The sequence below is a fragment of the Nerophis ophidion genome, linkage group LG08, assembly GCF_033978795.1.
Source record: "Nerophis ophidion isolate RoL-2023_Sa linkage group LG08, RoL_Noph_v1.0, whole genome shotgun sequence".
Lineage (NCBI taxonomy): Eukaryota > Metazoa > Chordata > Actinopteri > Syngnathiformes > Syngnathidae > Nerophis > Nerophis ophidion.
In genome coordinates this window covers 70,015,801-70,039,155 of record NC_084618.1, presented here as the reverse complement: position 1 = coordinate 70,039,155, position 23,355 = coordinate 70,015,801, and the positions used below count along the sequence as shown (strand labels likewise).

At 38.8% G+C, this 23,355-nt stretch overlaps 1 protein-coding gene across 4 annotated transcripts in view; it reads right to left on the bottom strand.

Moving 5' to 3' along the window:
• Positions 1-23,355, bottom strand: part of pcdh15b (protocadherin-related 15b) — a 375,223-nt gene that overhangs the window by 313,205 nt on the left and 38,663 nt on the right. For all 4 annotated transcript variants that reach the window (XR_009807925.1, XM_061909585.1, XM_061909586.1 and 1 more), the window contains exons 3-4: positions 9,187-9,201; positions 6,566-6,631 (exon numbers count right to left, since the gene is read on the bottom strand). Coding sequence is in view for 3 of the 4 variants with exons in the window: in XM_061909585.1 (XP_061765569.1) it covers positions 6,566-6,631; positions 9,187-9,201 (81 nt within the window). In the remaining variant the exon portion in view is untranslated. The remainder of the gene's footprint in view (positions 1-6,565; positions 6,632-9,186; positions 9,202-23,355) is intronic.

The window sequence follows — 23,355 nt, the reverse complement described above, 5'->3', positions numbered from 1 at the left end:
ATAAATAACATCGATTGATTGCCTTTTAAAACAATGTTAGAACAATATATATCTTCCGGAAGGTCAACTTGCCAAGCACAGATCGATGTAGCTGAATTTTAGGAATATAAATCGATAAATGGATGAGGTGGATGAATCGTTACACCCTTATTTAATACCCCCGATGAGTTCATTGTAAACAACAAAAGCTACTGGATGCTGACCGCTTATGACACTTCAAATGCCATGCAGGGTTCTTACACTTAAAAGTTCTCCAAAACCATCTACTGCATTTCCATGACCATAAGAAAGTATTTCATCTCAATGGCACTACCGAAAACAAATTATTTGTAACACCAAGTAAAATTAGGTTTGTGAAATGTATGGTGCATCTCTAAAACAAACAAAAAAAAAAACACCACGCAGGCACACTTTAATACATTTTCTCATATTTCATTTCCAGCATATTTTTTGTCATTACTCCTGTTCCATCCCACTGCCTCACGTATAAATCCATTTGGTGGATAAATGGTGGTTTAGGCTTTTGTCAAAAAGCACTACATATGCTGTTTGTTGAAACACTATTGACATGTAAGAGTCTTTTTAAAGCACAAAACACAGACATAGGCACACTCTCAATCTGCCTGTCCGGGAACATGGCAGCAAAAAGACTGCTCGTGTCCTTGGATGACTTGAATGGATAATATGAATACACGTATTTTAGTGCCCACAATATATTCAGGACTTTATTTTTGCAAAAACGTCCAAAGTTGTCTGCTTCGTTGCTGCAGCATCGGCGTTCATGACCGCTGTTGCGCTGCTAGTGACAGTTTCGTGTTTTTTTTTTTTACCGTTAAAGTGGGTAACAAGCGCCGCTTCACCCATATTCAAAAAAAGAAAAAAAATGTACAGCAGTTTGCATTTAGCACGTCTTGGGTCAATGCTTTAGACTAGGGGTCGGGAACCTTTTTGGCGGAGAGAGCCATGAAAGCCAAATATTTTAAAATGTATTTCCATGAGAGCCATATAATATTTTTTAACACTGAGTACAATTAAATGTGTGCATTTTTAAGTAAGACCGACAACATTGTTATTCTGAGGCTAACCAATAATCAATAAAATACTTCTTAGCATTAATGCGACTTCTTGAACAGGTGCGGTAGAAAACGAATGGATGGATTATAATGCATGAGAATGTTTTGTATTTTTTAACGTTATTTTTAACACTGATTACTGGCGGAATTATTCATTACTTATCGTGTTAAGCAATGTCAGCTAAGATTTATCTGAGAGCCAGATGCAGTCATCAAAAGAGCCACAGGTTCCCTACCCCTGCTTTAGACTGTTTCCACTGAGGGCCACACACTGAAAAATCAAGGCATGTAGGGGCCATTTTGATATTTTTCATTTTTAAAACCAATTCAATGTATTTTTTTTTTTTACCTTTAGGGCTCCCCTCAAGTATAGTCTCAGTTATAAAATTGTTTTAAAATAAGTTATCTTACATTTTTTATTTATATTCAGCACTTAAATCTCCAAATGAACTTCAGGTTTTTATATCAATATAAACTTATTTTATCACTTGATGAGGCAATTCCTGAAGGAATTGCATGTGAATGCTCCAAAGCTGAAGTTGAACTGAAAAGCTGACGGAATAAAGTATGAATGTAAGAATACATTTTATGTAGAAATGGTTTGAATGCTGAACTGAAATGCTAATGGGTTGTAGGACGACTGTAGAAATGGTTTGAATGTTGAAATCGTTTAAATGCTGAAATGGTTTGAATGTTTAAGAGTTTCAATTTCTCGGAAAACCAGAATTTTGATTGGAACTTGGGAAAGTGATAATTTGAATGTCCGGGATGAGTGGAATGTGTTGATGTTGGAATGGTATAAATAAGTTGAAAAATGTGGGAATTGTGCAACTTGGAAAAATATCCCATTCATTTCAATTGGAACTTCCTGGAAATTTGGGAATTTGGGGAAAAGCGGGATTTTTTTTTTAAATGTGCATGAATGTCCTGAATTAGCTGAATTGGTTGGTGTTGGAATTATTTTCAAAATCGGTCGATGGTTGAAGTAGTAACATTTTCATTTGAAAATGGTATTAAGGAATTTATGGAATTTCAGGAAAACTGGGAATTTTTGCAGTTCGAAAAACAACTTATATTTCTCCTGATTAAAAGGAATGTTTGGACCGTAAAATGGTTAAAGTGGGTTGGAAAATGTGGAGGGAGTAGTCGCCAAAAAAAGGGGCAAAAAAGGGTTTGAAAACGGGAATTCTGAGAATTCCTGAATTTTTTTAAAATTGGAAAAACAATAGTTTAAATGTCTAGGATGAGTGGAATATGTTGAAGGTGGAATGGTTTGAATCGGTTGAAAATTGCGGAAATGGTAGAAGTTTCAAAAATGGCCAAGTCAGTTTGAATGGGAAAAATGTTCCGGAAAACCTGGAATTCTGGGAATTTTTGGAATTTGTCAAGGAAAAGCCCACATTTCCCGAATAGGCTGAACAGTTTGAAGTTGGAATGGTTTGGATCGGGTGAAAAATGTGGAAGGTAGAGCTTGCCAAAATCTAGAGAAGAATAGATTTTGGTGCAGAAAACCATATGTGTGAATGGTTTGGAGCGTTCACCCAATTATGTATGTTTATGCCCTATTTGTCAAAAAATGTTTATGGCAAAAACACAACAAATGCAATATTTTATACCAAAAAATATATCAAAGCGGAATATATAATGTCAAATAACTGGAGTTTGCTGGAATTTTTGTCAGCATCTTCCCATCGCTAGCTGAAGTACTTAACTAGTGGGCGTACCTGCAGGTGGAACACTGCTAAAAATGAAATCCAATTAAGATTAAATATCTCAAATAAGGGTGATATTTGCTTATTTTCTGTCTGATAAGATAATTTTTCTCACTAAGCAGATTTTATGTTAGAGTGTTTTACTTGTTTTAAGGGTTTTGGTCCTAAATTATCTCAGTAAGATACTACAGCTTGTTGCTGAGATTTTATGACCTATATTGAGTAAAATATGCTTGAAACTAGAATATCAACTGATGCAAAGCTATGTCAATAATGCTGACAAGAATAAAACTACTTTTTTAAAGTAATAATTTCTTCTAGCATGAAAAAAAAAATCATGATGCCGAGCGCATATCATTATGTCAAGATAATGGCACTAGCATTAACTTAATTTAACAACATTTTTCAACACATTGAGCAAAAAGGCCCAATTTTTTTTTTACCAAGAAAAGTACACTAGTTATTATTGTGAATATACTTATTTTAAGTAATTTTTGGGTTCATTGATGTTAACTAATTAACTTTTTTTGGAAATTCTTGACAAGCCAAATTTTCTTGTTCTATTGGCAGATATTTTTGCTTAGTTCAAATAAAATACCCCTAATCTTTGTATTTTTTTGCTTGTTTTTTGAACACTGACTATTTGCATTGTAGGCGTTTGCATGCGGTCTGCCCACTTCTGAAAAAATATTACTTTCCATTTTAAAATTCCATGACTTTTCCAGGTTTTTCATGATCGCATGCACCCTGGACTTAGAAGTAGCTTTACACTGTTTTGTAATGTCTACGTTAGCTGCGAGCAGGGACGCAACGATGTGTTGAGGACACGGCCGTTGTCTAATGGTGGTCAAATTTGTGTGACGCATATAGAAAGTGTAATCAACATGCATTATCAAGATTTGACTACAGTATTAAAAGATATATTGTTGGACAAATTTATACTATTTATATCGCATACCGTCAGTATTGCGCAACCCGTTTATTGGAACATTTCAAAGTTTAGCTTTTGATAAAATGAATGCACTTCAGTAGGAGACTGAGCCATAAAAACCATGTGTTGCTGCTCCATGCACTTCCACATACAACATCTGCACAAACACACACTGCACAATCTAATATCTGACACCGAAATTGGGTCCTCGCCCTCTGTGCTCCTGCCGAAACGATGTGGAAGGCCTTGACGTGATTTGCTGATGCGGGGAAACTGGCGGGAGAAAATTTACCGGTAATCAAATTGCCTTCTTTACATTAGAAATAGGATGTAAAATTCATGGAGAGACTTTCAACATATGCGGTCTCAAGGTTTTTCACAATGCTGGTTTGTCTCACAGGGTTGCATTGCACAGTGGAAAACTGATCATTCAGTCACTCTGTGTTGTATGGTATCGAATTTGGCTCACCATAAACGTGGGCTGTCTTCACGGTTACCTTACTTGATGAAGCTATGTAATGAGTATTATTGTGCAGCGTCAGAAGAGAACACAAGAAGATCGGACATAGATACAGTAGTAGGCTACTATGCCAAACTCTTAGGCCACTGTTGTACATACTTGTAATGTTTGGATGACAATTTGTCTTTAAAACCAACTTCAAGAGGTTAATGTGGCCAAGTAAGAGCAACAGCCGGATCCTGACTCTTGTAAAATTAAACGGACTGGAAACCTAATTAATGCCATTAGTAGGATCTGTATCCATCTAATTTTTACTACTAAAGGACTGCAGTGAAACAAGTTTGTTAAAACACAAGCAAGCCTTGCATGAACTTTAACATACTGTATAAATCTGTAGAAAATGAATCCGTATAAATGTTGGACTAATACTAATGCTTGATAATCTGCTGGATTTTGATGTATTTCAATAATTATCTTACAACTCAAGCAGTAGGAACAATGGCAATTTTACTTTGCTAGGGGCTAACGCACTGCATGATAGACCAATTTCCATTCGATTTGGGACCTTTCAAGAATCAATAATAAAAGCCAAACTGTTTACTTTAAGCAGTCAGCATTGAGGATTGTATGCAATTATACACAGTTTTATACACTGATTATCTGATGAATGCCTGATTGCCCTGATTTCTCTTTTCCCCACAAAGTAAAATGTAATTTCTGCATACCAACCATCAAGGCAAGACAGTGCATTACTGTCCGGTTAAGAGGTCACAAACCCACGTATGACCTATAGTATGTTGACAATGTGCACACACTGTGGAAACTAGCGTGTTTATAAAATGTGTACTTGTTAGTACTTGTTCTCGCATTTTAATGAATAGATCCAGTTTATACAAAGATTGTTTTTTTTTATGTACCCAAAACAGCCACAAAGCAGCTCTATCTGGAAGAACAACAAACTCCATTACCATGCAGCTGGGATATAATGCACAAAAGAGATGGGAAAGAAATTGAGAGGGGGCTAGGGGAACACACACCACTGTATGCAATATTTTATCATTGGACAAATTATGTGTGTATTCCATGATTATTAGCCTTGTTTACGTCATGGGTAAAGTTATAAGTTGTGGTTCTCTTCTCAGGGTACATTTAATTGAAAAAAACATTGCCTTAATAGTTGTGAACTTTCCTGTCAACCATTTTTTTTTTTATCTTACCCTTCTTTCCTGCCGCCTTGTCGTTCCCGTATTGAAAAAAAAAAAAATGGAATCTGATAAATTTAGATTAGGGTATGTAGTTTCTGAACTGGAAAGACGTTAACGTATCTTATTATTATGATAGCATTTAAGCTCGTGAGCTGGCGCAAGTCAGTCTGAGTTTATCCAAGTGTAGTTGTCAGTCAGTTTTTTCGATCATTTTAATTTAAAACGGTATTAATAACTGTCAGGATTTTACCGTTTACCGTGAGATTTTAGTTATTAGTATCAAAATTTTATCTTTTACTCATTACATTACATTTTTTTTGGTTTTTTTTTAGGTTAGTGGTTTTTGTTTGATTTTATTTCGAAATTACGCAGTGGCCAAATACAACTCTGGCTGCGGGCTGCAAATCACCCCTTGGGCACAATTTGGACACCAATGATCTAGCAGCTTTATCTAGTGCTGCATGCATTTTAAAATGTGGCTACTCCACTGTTAGGTGAGAAAGTCATGTGTGTGACGCGTTGTTTATAGTAAACTCGTCATTGCTTTGTATGCTTACTGAGCAGTTTGCGCTTCGCTGCCATTACAACACTGGTTGTGTTGCTGGTGTGTTGTGCAAGTTACCAGTTAGTAAAAGACTACAGTATGTACTTTCTTGTGCACTCCAAATCAGAAGACAAAATGCATTAAAATCGATAAAAGAGTGCAGAATTATTATTCAAGTAAAACACTGTCTCCACACAAAAGACTGAAAAATGGAGCATCTTAATTTCAGTACGTCTATGTTTTCCATTGAAAAATAAGATAAGAGACACTTGTTGCTTGTGCTTTGTCCCAAAGCTTGACAGCAGTCTCAAACGCAGCTATAAAAGACTGCATTTGCTCCACTTAGCCTTGTCAGGAGTCAAGACAAGGCAGAGCAGTGAGACTTAGCCACTCCTGTGCTTCCGTTGACACCTGAGCTTAAGTTTGTGGACAGCACACGGGCCCCGCAGCGACGGCAGCGCTCGGCTGAGGCAAGATGAATATTAATGAGCCTTAGTTACACTCCGGCGCCAATTGGCAGCTGCTGAAAAAGGTCAAGACCTTCTCGCTCTGTTTGTGCAAAGTTTGGGGAGGAGTACCTTAACAGTTCATGTAGCATATCTGCTGCATTCAATCAGACTGTAACTGAATTAAAACTTACCATTCGGGCTCTCCTCGTCAATGGCAACAATGGTAGCAGGAGGACCAGAACGAGAAAGTTTACATTCTGAAAGAGAAATTAAAATGGTTAGCATATTTACGCAGATTATAAACATCGAGAAAGATCTACAGCAGGGATGCCAAAAGTGATGTTCGCGTGTGGCCCGTCGCGTCGTTTCGTTCGGCCCGCCGAAGGGTGGCTGAAATTTGATACCTATTCATGCTGACCTCTTTCAAGTGGCACAATCATTCATGGCATGTCTGCAAGGCTACACTGTAAACAAGTCAGTATATTTTATTGTAAAAACCTGGCAGCTTAGTCACCAGGAAATTACTCTAAAATCATCAGTGGTAGCATTTTTCCATTTACAGTAAAGCACTGTAAAAACAGGGAACGGATTTGACGATAAAAAAAGTATCAGCTCAGTCGCTCAGTAAAAATAACAGCGTTACAGTTTTTAAATTTATAGTAATGCACTGTAAAAAAAATGGACGTAGATTTTATGTAAAAAAAAAAATGGCAGCTTTAATTTGGTGTAAAAAACACCGTACGGTAAAATTCTGGTGACTAAGCTGCCGTTTTTTTTCCATCTATAGATTTTTTTTTTCAGGCAATCCCGTTGCGTTTGAATTTGAGACCCGTGGTCTTTAGAAAAGTTTTGAGTTTTAGATGCTCTACGAAGAAGGATTGTCCTGGTCGCCATTTTAATTTTCCTGAAGGAATCAATAAATTACTATCTATCTATCTATCTATGCTTCGCCCACATCCGATAATGACAATCGAAACCCTTCAAAACTTAGCCTCCTCCAAGCAATGAGCGCTGGGACGGAGAAGCTTCGCGGTGTCTTGACTGGGTGAGCAGGTGTCGGACACCTCAGTCACCTCCGACGTATCCTCGCTCATCCATGCGGACTGGACACTGGCCGAGAGTTGGTTGGCGGCCGAGAGTGGAGTCGGCTGTCTTGGTTGCTTTGTTGGGTCTGCTTCTGTCTCTGGCCATGCTCCCTCCTCCCCAGCAGACGATGGCGTGGAACACCGCAGAGGCCACCACAGTGGATATGTTTCTTTTAATTTTTATTCATAGCTGTATGTAGAAGTGTCTGGTTGTATCTGCTGCTTTAATGTCTTTAATGTCCTCTGTGTTCTTTGATGTTTGATGTTTCCCTCTTACACACATGTAAGAGGGATGTGTACTATGGCTATGAGTTGTTGTTTTTTTCCCTTGGCCTCAGTCTGCACCCCCACTCCAGGGCCTAGGCTAAGACCGATTTTTTTATTTTATTTTAATCTTCTATTTTTTTCTCCCATCCCCCCCTCCCCCCTTGTTTACCTGTATGTCATCTTTTTTTTCTAAGGGGCGCTGGAAGCCGGCAGACCCGTCAGCTATCCTGTTCTGTCTCCCTGTAATGTTTGTCTGATCTTGAATGGGATTGTGCTGAAAATTTTAATTTTCCTGAAGGGACTCTCCTGACGGAATAAATAAAGTACTATCTATCTATCTAATCTAATATGTCTCATCTGTCTGGGTGAAGTTTAAAAGCGATCAGATGAAATATCAAGGAGAAACTGGTTGCAGAACACCCGGTGTCAAAAATCTGTAAAAAAAAATGACCTTTTTGAATGTTTTGGGGTTGGATATGTACATAAAAGTTGCAGAGTTGCATGCTAACTGAACTGACAATCTCCAATATCTACTGTGTTGGATCCACTTTGGACTGGACATTAACGGTTGTGTTGGAGCCACTATGGATTGACCTTTCACAGTATCATGTTAGACCCGCTCCACATCCATTGATTTCGTCCTCTCCAAGGTTCTCATAGTCATCATTGTCACCAACGTCCCACTGGGTGTGAGTTTTCCTTGCCCTTATGTGGGCCTACCGAGGATGTCGTAGTGGTTTGTGTTGTGGTTTGTGCAGCCCTTTGAGACACTAGTGATTTAGGGCTAAATAAGTAAACATTGATTGATCACGGTGGCAGAGGGGTTAGTGCGTCCGCCTCACAATACGAAGTTCCTGCAGTCCTGGGTTCAAATCCAGGCTTGGGATCTTTCTGTGTGGAGTTTGCATGTTCTCCCCGTGAATGCGTGGGTTCCCTCCGGGTACTCCGGCTTCCTCCCACTTCCAAAGACATGCACCTGGGGATAGGTTGATTGGCAACACTAAATTGGCCCTAGTGTGTGAATGTGAGTATGAATGTTGTCTGTCTATCTGTGTTGGCCCTGCGATGAGGTGGCGACTTGTCCAGGGTGTACCCTGCCTTCCGCCCGATTGTAGCTGAGATAGGCGCCAGCGCCCCCCGCGACCCCGAAAGGGAATAAGCGGTAGGAAATGGATGGATGGATGGATGATTGATATTAATTAAAAGGCGGTAAGAGGGAAAAAATACTAACTTGTGGTGTTGCATGGTAAAAATAGCTGTTGGGCACTCGGGCTATTGGCACATTTTAACTTTGGCCTTTGGAGGCTAAACATCTGATCACCCCTGATCTACAGTGCATCAACCTGCCTAAAGTAAATACATTCTATAAAATAAACAATTAGAAAATACTGGTGATTCAAGGTTGCATAGGGTTGATTGACACACAAACAGGGAAGGGAAAGAGTGGAAGTACTCCTCACCCTCATATTGCCAGTCTGCAGTGGAAGACCGACCCACCAGGAAGGAGGAAGGAAAAGATGAAGGAAAGCAGCCAGAAAAAAAGAGAAGAGGACAAAAACATTAGAGAAAACATCTTTAAAGCAGGGAATGGCTTTGAGCTTTTGAACAGAACACACATAAAAATGATAACCACTCTTGAGGCATGATGTTGACAAGTATGCATGCATTTTTTGCAACCTGCATTCATAACGTCCTTTAAAAGAAAAAACGCCTGCCTTGAAATGATTTGCACCCAGAGCAGGAGTCCGCAGCTGCCAATGTGACATTCAAGTATTCAAAAGGGGCTCTTCACTTGACAACATTCAAAGGCTCTCCAGGATAGTAAACTAATCACATAGCAAAAGCATCCAAGTTTTCAGAAGAAAGAGTCTTAGAAAATATTGCATGGTTGTAGTTGACCACAACGTTTCAAACTGAGCCTCCTTTATTTGTTTAAAACACTGTATAGGGATCTATAAAAACATTTTCATCCAAAATAACCAGAGCAACATGCAACACAATAGCTAAAAAATGCCAGATGTGAGTGGTTTTACTTTATTTTAATTGTACTCTACAGTGGTTAATCTCTCTGTATTCATGTATGACCGGTAAGAAGACTTTTAAACAATGGTGCATCCAAAGTGTGATGTCTGAAATGTATCTCTTGCCGGAAACTGACATGGATTAAAAGGGCTTTAGGTCAGCACTGCTTAGAACATGCTGATCTTTGTGTCTGTAGCTTTAATGCCAATGAGCTATAGTTTCTCAAAGCCTGTCTCTTGTTATGCATTTTATAGGGAGGAAAATCTTTGGCCTCCGATCTTGATCTGATTTTTTTTTTGTTACCTCAGATCTGACTTAGAGTTCCAATTCGATACTTTGACGATAATAGAAGTGCATATGTTTTATAGCAAGTAACTAAAGTAAACAGAATAACCCATTTCTGTAAAGCCGATTTTATTAAATGTAAAATGTGCTAGTATTGTTGTAAATCAGGTGATTTGTGGTTTGAATGCTACATACAAATATTTTCTAACAAAATAAAGTAGTCACGGTAGAAGAGGGGTTAGTCCGTCTGCCTCACAATACGAAGGTCCTGCAGTCCTGGGTTCAAATCCAGGCTCGGGATCTTTCTGTGAGGAGTTAGCATGTTCTCCCCGTGAATGCGTGGGTTCCCTCCGGGTACTCCGGCTTCCTCCCACCTCCAAAGACATGCACCTGGGGATAGGTTGATTGGCAACACTAAATTGGCCCTAGTGTGTGAATGTGAGTGTGAATGTTGTCTGTCTATCTGTGTTGGCCCTGCGATGAGGTGGCGACTTGTCCAGGGTGTACCCCGCCTTCCGCCCAATTGTAGCTGAGATAGGCGCCAGCGCCCCCCGCGACCCCGAAAGGGAATAAGCGGTAGAAAATGGATGGATGGATGGATAAAGTAGATAATGTGCAATAACTTAAAAAAAGCAGAAACTGTTATTGGCTCCCATTTAAATCATGCACTTAAAGCTTTCCTGTATCCTCATATTTACTCCATGACTTCGGTAAACAAATAAAACAACACATTAAAAGACTTTATAATAACAAGGAAAAAAAAATATCAATGTAATCACCTTAGTATTGTGTATATACTGATACTATACAAGGTATCGACATCTGGTTTGATCACCCCTACTTTACATTGAAGCGTTAGCGGTTAGTTTCTTGTGTTGGCATGTTTAGCCATTCCTTTTCCTTTAGTCCTTCGGTGATAGTGTTTCTTGGAAGAAACTTTGTTTATTTTCTGCCATATGGGTGAGGATTAGTGCCTTGGAAGCGACTTCGCACTATGGCTGGATGACACGTTCATGCTGCTTGGTCTCAAATGTGAGCCGGTGTTCTGGCAAGACACACACCCTCCTAAAAAGCATGCAAACACCTCCTGCATGTGTGGAATAAAGAATGGAAATGGAAATAGAATTGTATCTCCATGAGCATGCATCGATTGTGCAGGAATCATTTATGTAAGTACATGGAGTAAATATGTAAACACTGGGACACAGCTGCGGTAAAGATGGGCTGGACTTGACAGTTCATCAGCCAATCAGTTAAAAAAGGGCAAATTTAGTCACCTGATCTGATCTGATTAAATGATCTGCAGCACTTTATTTACCGGTTATAAGTACACTCTCCTCTGCACTTGTGCAACAGCGTAGAATTAAGGCAGGGGTGTCAAAATTGTTTTCATTAAAAGGGCCGCATCGTACTTATGGCTGGTATCTGGGGGTTGGTCGTTACAGTGAATATATTTAATGTATAATCGCCTCATGATATTATTACACGATTCCCTATGCATTTGATTAGTCTTCTTTTATATGCAAATTGGTGGATTAAGTACCTGCTTTTGAAATCATAAGTCTGGGGAACAAACATTTTATTCTGACAATTATTTGGATGTGTTAATTATTTGGGGGTCCAAACTTTTTCACCAAGGGTCACATACTAAAAAGTCAAAGTCTGCGGGGGCCATTTTGATATAAATTTTTTGACCCGACCAATTTTGGTGTCAGTTTTGTATTATGGGTGACAAAGAGCACTATTAATAATTACAGTGGTAGAAAACAACAGTAAAAATGTTAAAAAAAAGATTAGCAAAAAGACAACGTAATGAGAAAAAGCTGAAATGTTGATACGAACAACTAATAAAATACTGTCACTTAACACACAAAGCTGAGCCTAATTTTTGTCTTTAAAAATACATGAATCTGTTTTTATTTTTTTTTTAATTACCAAAATAACAAAATGCCCGCCACATACTTTTACTTTTCAGTATGCGACCCTTGGTGGAAAATCTGGATATACCCCTGAGTTTTAATATAATATTACCAGCTTTTTTCTTATTCCATCACAAATTGCTGCTTTATTTGTTGTTTTTCTACCCCCCCAAAAAATTCCAATAAAACTTGAGCTGCTGACCGCATTTTGGACACCCGTTTTAATGTGTTTTTTGCATGGTCAGATAATTCTAAAGTTTAAAAGACAATTTTTCGGTCAAAAATGCTACAACGAAATTGTTTAGTAAGAAAGATAAAGTATTCTATCGATGCACATTATTTCCAGGCTTCCACGGCCACATAAAACGATGGGGCCAGCAAGTCGGGCTCAGAGTTAGACACGTGCAATAAGGAGTAAGACAAGAGGACAGAAACATTAGCAAAACTCAAACAAATCTAAATTTGAGCAAACCAAAGTCAATTTAGCATACTCATCATCATCATCATGGGGTATCAGGCCTGTTTGCAGGCATCAATGACCCAGTCTTCTCCGTCGTATGTATGAGTTCTATATTATTGATATTTCCGATTACATTTCTTAGGCTGTTGACATATGTTGTTCGTTTTCGACCTGGAGCTTGCTTTCCTACTAGTTTTCCTGTTAACATCACTTTTTCTAAGCTGTCTTTTCAAATAATATGTCCGAGGAATTTCAGCTGCCTAATTCGAATCTTTGCAATTAGAGATCTTCTGGTTTTTGTCTTTGCAAATACCTCTTCATTACTTTTTTTTGCAATCAGAGATCTTCTGGTTTTTGCCTTTGCCAATACTTCTTCATTATTTTTCTTTTCAGTCCATGAAATGTAGAGTATTTTTCTCAAGAAACACATTTGAGTTTACCTCTAATTGTCTCAGTTGTTGATTGTATAAAGTCCAGCATTGACAACCGTAAAGTAGGACAGACCATACATAAGTTTTGAGGACTTTGTTTGGTCTCAATTGAGATTTTTCTATTTTTAAATATAATACTCATTTTGTTGAAGCAGTCTTTTGACATGGCAATTCATGTGTTTATCTCATTTTCACACCTACCATCCGATGTTACTGTGACACAGAGGTACCGTATTTTTCGGACTATAAGTCGCAATTTTTTTCATAGTTTGGCCGGGGGTGCGACGATAACTCCGAAGCGACTTATGTGTGAAATTATTAACACATTACCGTAATATATCAAATATTATTATTTATCTCATTTGCGTAGAAGACGAACAAAATGTCGGCAATCGTTACACACACGTCAGCCAATAAGAATTCGGCGGGGGAGGGAGGGTCATGGCAGAAGTGCATTGTGGGTCATGGAATGCTAACTGCTATATGCTATATGCTACTGCCGTAGCTTTTAAAATGGATAATTTCATTGTTGGCGGTAACCTATAAAAACTGAGAAGGGCTGAACAAAAATGCCACCGAAAAGGAACTCATGTACTGTAGATTACACAATATCAAATAAGAGCCGAAGAAAATGTCAGTAATTGTCACACACACGGCAGCAATCGTCACATACACGTCAGCCAATAAGAATTAGCCGGGGGAGGGTCATTGCAGAAGTGCATTGTGGGTCATGGAATGCTAACTGCTATATGCTATGTGCTACTGCCGTAACTAATAAAATGGATCATTTCATCATTGGCGGTAACTTATAAAAACTGAGAAGGGCTGAACAAAAATGGCACCGAAAAGGAACTCATGTACTGCACATTACAAGCTGGACGTAGTTAAATATGCAGCAGAAAACGACAAGAGGAAGCAGCGCATAACTTTGGAGTTGGCAGAGTTGTTTAGAAGCGACATCGAGGAAGAAGATTTCATCGGATTTATCAATTAAGAGTGACAGATTGTTTGGTAAACGTATAGCATGTTCTATATGTTATAGTTATTTGAATGACTCTTACCATAATATGTTACGTTAACATACCAGGCACCTTCTCAGTTGGTTATTTATGTGTCATATAACGTACACTTATTCAGCCTGTTGTTCACTATTCTTTATTTATTTGAAATTGCCTTTCAAATGTCTATTCCTGGTGTTGGATTTTATCAAATAAATTTCCCCCAAAAATGCAATTTATACTCCAGTGCGACTTATATATGTTTTTTTCCTTCATTATGCATTTTCGGCCGGTGCGACATATACTCCGGAGCGACTCATAATCGGAAAAATATGGTATTTGAATTGATCCACTTGTTTTATTATCTTGTTGTTGGGTTTGATGCAACATGCAGGTGGATGTGGTTGTTTCGCATATTAGTGGACCTTTAAGAAAGTGTAAAATTGGCCTTCTTTGATGAGATACAAATACCATCCAAATATTTGATGAGGTCTTTGCTTAAAGCTTTAAAAGGCAACATAGTTGCCAATATGGACGGTTGTTTGCTTTGCTCATTCATCCAACACTTAAAGCTCAAAAAGTGAAAGCTAATTTGCCTTCCCAACCCTTTTCTAATTGTGCATTGTGAGGCAGGCAGTAGGACTCGTCACTAGTTAGTGGACCAGCTGGCCTTTCAGAGTGCATTTGTTTGGGAGTGTGCGTGCATGACATATGCGCAGCTCCTGCTCGACTGCCTCTTTATTTAGTGTAAGACGATGCTCCTTGCTGGCTCTTACGAGCAGGCCACTTGTTCCGCATCGTGCATCTCTACGTATTTTTTTCGCAGTAGCACCTCACATACTCTGCCTTTTCTCATCTTCCCCAAGCGTTTATCTGTCAGTCTGCTTTGCTTCTCCAGCCATCCCCACTAAACGGAATGAAACGTCACCAGTCAGGATTGTAACTCCAAATGACAATGAGATCACACATCGAAACCAGACAGAATCTGAAGAACGGCCATAAACAGAAATGACGGTAAATTGAAGGAGACCATCTTTTATACGTCCACGCTAAAATTGCAGTGATATTGGAGGCAATTCTGTGAAACTAACACGAGTATTAGAATGGAGATGAGATCAGCGAAGATGCAACACACCGTTAGCGGGCCTAAATTGAATCATGCGCCGCAGTAATTTGTGTTATCTCTGCATCGCAGTTGAATTAACTCGAGGCCTGGTCTCACTACAGGGAATGATTCAGTAGAGTATGAATTGCAAACCCACAGGTGCTGATTGCAGCGATATCCGACTATTACAGCATATGCTCCCTCCTCTACCAGTCACACTTTCAAAATGATTGCCTAGAAAACTTTCTAGTATTATAGTAAAGCGTGAAATGCATCACTCGTTTTAAAGGATGTTTTGGTCAGATTCGCAAGCAATTACGTAATTTGCCAACTACTCAAACTTGTCTTTTTATGACAATCCGACAGTAATGTGTGTCATCAGTTCCGTCACGTTTCAGAGAAGAAGCTTTCAAATGCTCGATCCTGAAGTTCTGGGTTTTCATGACGTCATGACAGATCATCAACACTTAGTTTGAAACAATAAATAAAATAAATAATGAATAAAATAATAAAATAAAATAAATAAATAAAATGAATAAATAAAATAAATAAAATAAATAAAACAAAAAGATACAGTGGGGCAAAAAGTATTTAGTCAGCCACCGATTGTGCAAGTTCTCCCACTTAAAATGATGACAGAGGTCTGTAATTTTCATCATAGGTACACTTCAACTGTGAGAGACAGAATGTGAAAAAAAAAATCCAGGAATTCACATTGTAGGAATTTTAAAGAATTTGTTCTGGGGTCTGACGAGTCAACATTTCAAATTGTTTTTGTAAATATTTGACATTGTGTCATCAGGACCAAAGGGGAAGCGAACCATCCAGACTGTTAATGACGCAAAGTTCAAAAGCCAGCATCTGTGATGGTATGGGGGTGCATTAGTGCCCAAGGCATGGGTAACTTACACATCTGTGAAGGCACCATTAATGCTGAAAGGTACATACAGGTTTTGGAACAACATTTGCTGCCATCTAAGCGCCGTCTTTTTCAATTGCTTATTTCAGCAAGACAATGCAGAGCCACATTCAGCACGTGTTACAACAGTGTGGCTTCGTTAAAAAAAAGAGTGGGGGTACTTTCCTGGCCCGCCTGCAGTCCAGACCTGTCTCCCATCGAAAACGTGTGGGGCAATATGAAACGTAAAATACGACAGTGGAGACCTTGGACTGTTGAACGACTGAAGCTCTACATAAAACAAGAATGGGAGAGAATTCCACTTTTAAAGCTTCAACAATTAGTTTCCTCAGTTCTCAAACAATTATTGAGTGTTCTAACAGTGGTGAACATGCCCTTTCCCAACTTCTTTGGCACGTGTTGCAGCCATGATATTCTAAGTTAATTATTATTTGCTAAAAAAAAAAAAATTAAGTTAATGAGTTTGAACATCAAATAGCTAGTCTTTGTAGTGCATTCAACTGAATATGGGTTAAAAGGATTTGCAAATCATTGTATTCTGTTTTTTATTTACATCTAACACAATTTCCCAACTCAAATGGAAACGGCGTTTGTTTTAAAAAACATGAAAATAGACTTTTCATCGGTAGTGCGCCTTATAATCAGGTGTGCCCTATGGTCCATAAAATACAGTACACAAAAACAGGTGCCGACGGGTCCAAAAAAAGTTTGTTTTGCATAATGACCTCCTTTGGGGCGGCGTGGCTCAGATGGTAGAAAGGCCTTCCTGAAACTTGAAGCTTCCACGCGATACAATTCATGACATTAAGGAATGAGGTGTTTACGAGCGGCAGCCGCCACAATCATCAGGATCACAGGACCCGTTGTCATGGAAACCTCATTCAATTCTATCCACCCGCCCTTTCTGAACAGGGGATATTGTTTTTTGGAACGGCGGCGAAGGCAGACATTTTGTAGGATGCAGTGAGAAGAAGACAAAGTGCCTCCCTCGCTGGGCAGCCGCCGGAATTGTATTTCGTTGCTTCTAACAATCCCACTGTAAAATAAATCCAAGACGGTGAATATGAAAAATCCCAGTTTATATTCGACAAAGTACGAATCACTGAGGAGGTCAACAGTTATTTCCTCCTGTGTATACAGCGCTTTTTAGAGACACACAATGTGTTAGCGACAGGTTTGGACAAACATAGTTCTTTAGCATTAAAGGTACAGGCACACAGAACGGACTCCTCACAGGTAGGTTTCCTAGAATAATTTTTAAAATGTTAAACTTATAAATTCTAGGCTAGATTTGGGACAAAAACCTCCGATAGAAAGAACTTTAAATCGGTGAAAAATAGTATGGCTCTTTCTATACTTTACCTTCTTAACTAAAATATTTTTCTCACAATACTATATTAAAGGCCTACTGAAACCCACTACTACCGACCATGCAGTCTGATAGTTTATATATATATGATGAAATATTAACATTGCAACACATGCCAATACGGCCGGTTTAGTTTACTAAATTGCAATTTTAAATTTCCCGCGGAGTTTCTTGTTAAAAACGTCGCGGAATGATGACGCGTGCGCGTGACCTCACGGACTGTAAGGAAATATTAGCTTAGCATCTGTTACGGCTAAAAGTCGTCTCTTTACATTGCATAATTACACGGTAAATTGGACATCTGTGTTGCTGAATCTTTTGCAATTTGTTCAATTAATAATGGAGACTATAAAGAACAATGTTGTTGGTGGAAAGCGGTGTATTGCAGCTGTCTTTAGCACCGAGACACAGCCGGTGTTTCTTTGTTTTTAGCACAGAGCGGTCAAGCGAACATGTTTCTCTACGTCAACCAGCATGTTTTTGGATGGGAAAATTGTGATATATATCTTACTGGAGACATTATTAGATTATTCGTCCTCCTGCAGTAGCTGTTTAAAAGGCAGCTGTGAGCTTGGCTCCTCGGCTTCTCTCTGAGACACTGTGTGTTCACCGCAGCCATCAGACATCGAGATATGTCTGTACAATCTCACTAAAACAATATTAAAACAATAAGCAGATAAGGGATCTTCCAGAATTGTGTCTAATTACATCTGAAACGCTCACACTGCCGCCGCCCGCAGCCGTCACTTTTTATTTTATTTTAATTTTTTTCTAGTCCTTCGCTATCAATATCATCATCCACGAATCTTTCATCCTCGCTCAAATTAATGGGGAAATTGTCGTTTTCTCAGTGCGAATAGCTCTTGCTGCCGGAAGCTCCCATTAAAAACAATGTGAGGACGTGATGAAACCTCACCCTTGTGACATCATGGTCTGCGACCTCCAGTAAAGGTGAGGCTTTATCAGCACCGAAAAATGCGAACTTTATCGTCAATGTTCTCTACTAAATCCTTTCAGCAAAAATATGGCAATATCGTGAAATGATCAAGTATGACACATAGAATGGACCTGCTATCCCCGTTTAAACAAGAAAATCTTATTTCAGTAGGCGTTTAATTTCAGATAATACCAGATTTTGCTCACTTCCATTCCGCTTGGGCAGTAAATCTAAGGACAGCTCCAGACTGGAGAAACTGATCAGGCGGGCCGGTTCTACAATCGGAATGAAACTGGACTCACTGGTGACGGTGGCAGAGAAAAGGACTGTTGACAAACTAGTGAGCATCCTGGATGATGCCAGTCACCCTCTGCATAGCGTTATCAGTAGCCAGAGGAGCCTGTTCAGTGCTAGACTGCTGCATCCCAAGTTCAGGACTAATAGACAAAAAAACTCCTTTGTCCCACACGCTATTAGACTGTACAACTCCTCTCTGGGGAGGGGGCGGGGGGAACTAGGATGACAGGGGATACAAAACAATAACAGTGCAATGCAATTTTCATAACATGGTCACTACTGCCTAGTTTCTCTTGTTATATTCTTATTTTACTGTTATATTTGTATTCCCAGTGTTGCTTTTTATTTTCAATCTTATTGTAACATTTCGCTATTTTTTTTCCATTTAACCCCATTATTTACTTTTTTTAAATTGATCTCAACTCTGTACAATGCTGCAGGAATTTTTATTTTCCTGAAGGAACTTCCTGAAGGAATCAATAAAGTACTATCTATCTATCTATCTATGTATGTACCAGTTGCATTTTATTTACCTTCGGTAAGAAATCAGAATACAGTCTTGTGGAAGTTTCCAGATGAAGACAAAAATAATCACTGAAATGACTTTGTGCGAGAGGCAAAGTGAAGAAATCCATCTGATGCCAGGTTTCTGTCAGGCTGATGAAACGCTCCGCAGAGAGCCGCGCGAGGGGAATGAGGTGACTGTTTTAAGGTGGAGACCACATAAAGGAGAAAGGGGGGCATCTCCATTCAGAAAACATCACAGGAAATCAATGAAAAGACTTGCTGCATTTCACATTTATTAGCCATCCAATGCCTCTTTATTGAAGGCATCAATATTGTCTTTATTTACTATGAATTCAGTCCATGTGGACTTGGCAGGCGGTAGAAGTCAGAAGGGGTTGCCAAGACATTCTCAGTGAGGACAAACACTGGGAGGTGACCAAGACGACAACACCGACTACCGTGGCCGTCTCCACGAGACACGAGCACAACATTACGCAGACTAATCAACACTCAACACACACACGCACTCTCGAGTTACCATAAAATATACATGCTGGATGTTGACTCGGTGGAGCATCTGGCTGATAAAGACTATCTTTGTGCGCGTGTACAAAGTCAGGATCATTGGATACACGGATGAGTCACGACAAAGAGAAGAAGGTATGCTGCCTGAAACCAAAAAGGGATTAATACTGACTGACGTTGGATGGTTTGACGTGCTTTTAAAAACACACACGAGAAAATAAAAAAGAAAAGTTCCCTGAAAGCCAATTTTAGTCAATTACAAGACAGAAACAAGGTAACAAGAATGGTGGATCATGGATGGTGAAACTATTCATGAATTGATGACATATTAAACTGATCAATTATTTACAAACTATTAGGTGCTACCGTACATTCCAAGTTCCCACACCTTAAGCGAGTGACAAAGTCCCAATTCAGTATTTTTATAGGTAATGACGAAAGTGGTATTGATTACGTAAAATCAAACGGTACCATAATCCGATACCTTTGTTGCCCGTGATGTGACGTTTGGTTTCAGACTATACAACGGCTCAAACATTTGACAAGGAGTCCAGCACTCATGCAGCAATCAAAGATGACTTATCCAAACTGCCTCTAGGTAATGTTACAATTGCATACAAAATGTGCTAGCTTGATGCTAAATTACATTGGATTTTCAATAGATAGATAGATAGATAGATAGATAGATAGATAGATAGATAGATAGATAGATAGTACTTTATTGATTCCATCAGGAGAGTTCTTTCAGGAAAATTAAAATTCCAGCAGCAGTGTACAGAGTTGAGATCAATTTAAAAAAGTAAAAAGTAAATAATGGGCGGGGCATAGCTCGGTTGGTAGAGTGGCCGTGTCGGCAACTTGAGGGTTGCAGGTTCGATTCCCGCTTGTGCCATCCTAGTTACTGCCGTTGTGTCCTTGGGCAAGACACTTTACCCACCTGCTCCCAGTGCCACCCACACTGGTTTAAATGTAACTTAGATATTGGGTAAATATGTAAAGCGCTTTGAGTCACTTGAGAAAAGCGCTATATAAATATAATTCACTTCACTTGAATAGAAACAAAATAGAGAAATATTACAATAAAAATAAAAATAAAAAGCAACCTGAGTGTGCTACTGATTAGCAATAGCATCACCATTTCAAATTTGGTAATGAAAACTACAACTAAGATTGTACAATGTATGTACTATATACACAATCAAACAGCTGGTGTGTAAGAAATACATATTTGCAGTATAAATAATTTGTATGTATTAGGCAACACACCGTAGCTTATACACTATTGCCATAGAACATACTGGAATTGCAACTGTACTATATAATACTTGCAAATGAGACTCAAAAGTGTAGGAAAACAAGATATACTGAAACAACCAGATAACAGTTATCAGCTCATTGGTAAATACGAACTAAAAAAATATTTTCCTTTATATATTATACAATCTTTTTTTGGCATTGCTCTGTAGAAATGGAGAACTGTGATCCAAGATGGAACTATTATTGCTGGAACTAGAAATACAATCATTATACCAGGGATGTCCAAACTTCGGCCCACCGGCAAAATGCTGCCCACTGGCATGTTCCGTTTGGGCCACAAGATGTTATGGGTTTAAAAAAAGAATAATAACTTGTTTCCAAATCAGCTTTAAATGACGGACAATATAGTTATGCAAATGTGCAGCTGTATTGTGGTCAGCGAGACTAATTGGGGTTAATGACCATAAATTTTGATTTTTTTAAGTGAGTTAAACACATCATTTACTTATATAACCCAATCCTAACAACCTCCCTTACTCAAGGCACACAAAAAAAGCCACTAAAAAAAAAAGTCAACACACATTGTTACACAAAGCAACCTGCTCAGTCAATGGACATTATAAAAAACGTCCAAACAATAAAACAAATTCAAAAATACATCCATTTAAATTATTTACAATGCATGATGGGAAAAATGCAAAAGACTGTTTACACGTATTCATGTTTTGTTTTTTTTAGCTGCTTGACATTTCTGATTGATTACAAAACTTTAGGGAAGTTGTCACGAAAGTAAAAAAAAAAAAATAGGAGTCAAACTTGCACATGCTCTTAATATCCACTTGTAGTAATTGTCAAATATACATCAATTATATTAATATAATATGTACACATACATATGTATAGGCTATATTTATCGTTACATGCAGTCGGCTTACGGCCCTCAGACAATTTTTTTTTTAGCCCAATGCAGCCTTCCGGAAAAAAGTTTGGACACCCTTTATTTAACAAAACTTTTTCAAGTAATTTATCCTATTTTCGCTGGGAATATTTGTATTAATTGAATAATTACAGTGGGGAGTTTTGCTTATGCATTAAAGCTGTTTACACAAAGCTAAGCAGTTTTGCATTTTGTTCCCTAACTGCAACAAAAATAAACAGAGCGGGGACCTTAAAACAAAGGCACATAGCAAATGATTAAGGCATACCTCTAAACTACTAAAGAAAGGAGCACATCGAGCCACGTTAGCCTATTTAAAGTGAATTAAATGTGTTGATCCTGTCGCACAGATGCAATCTTTGACTTTTAAGCTGATATAACTTTGCAGCTCAAAGAGCAATATAGCAAAGTTACTATTGAGCAAATTGTTGCAGCCCTCTGTCAAAACCAAATGGATGAATATATTTTTTTGCCTGTGACAACGTTTACTCTGTGCAAACTTTTCTTCTTAAACACCAAGACCCATAAAAGTTGTACAGCGATAAAACGTGAGTTAAGATAGCTCATTACCTTCCTCACGAACCTCCCTACTCGTCTCTTGGAGAGTAGTTTTACTGCAGTAATATAATGCCACACCAGTTTGAACTAGCTATGGGGTGGCCTAATATTAAATATTTGTTATGTCTGTATTTGTTGGTGTAAGCCAACTTTTCATCTCATGAACCATTGCACACAAATGAGCCAAAACACACCTAGTTTTCTGTCCCCACTGTAACTTTACAAGCCTACTCTAATGCTGACAACATTGACACTTATTTCAGAGTGTACACTCGGCGGTGTACACTCTGGACATGTCGCCACCTCATCCAAGGCCAACAGATAGACAAACAACATTCACACACTAGGCCCAATTTAGTGTTGCCAATCAACCTATCCCCAGGTGCATGTCTTTGGAGGTGGGAGGAAGCCACAGTACCCGAAATTTAAATTGTGTTGCGTATGCTTAAAACGCTCAAAATACATCCATCCATTTTCTACCGCTTATTCCCTTTGGGGTCGCGGGGGGCGCTGGTGCCTATCTCAGCTACAATCGGGCGGAAGGCAGGTACACTCTGGACAAGTCGCCACCTCATTGCAGGGCCAACACAGATAGACAGACAACATTCACACTCACATTCACACACTAGGGCCAATTTAGTGTTGCCAATCAACCTATCCCCAGGTGCATGTCTTTGGAGGTGGGGGGAAGCCGGAGTACCTGGAGGGAACCCACGCATTCACGGGGAGAACATGCAAACTCCACACAGAAAGATCCCGAGCCCGGGATTGAACCCAGGACTACTCAGGACATTCGTATTGTGAGGCAGACGCACTAACCCCTCTGCCACCGTGAAGACCCAAAATACATACATATTAAATATTGTTACTGTGCCTATTATTTTCATTACATATCTACTTACAGCATGAATATAAAACCTAATTAATGTGCTTGCATGTTTTTAAGGGCTTTTATAGAGCGACTCCCACACTCTGCATTGGAAGTGAACTGTTGATCACATTTATTTAATATTTGGAATGCATTAAAAAAAAAAAACGCATCCGTCGTGATTCGTTTTATGATTGTGAACGATAGGCAAGATTCCCCTTCAAGGGGGATGAAA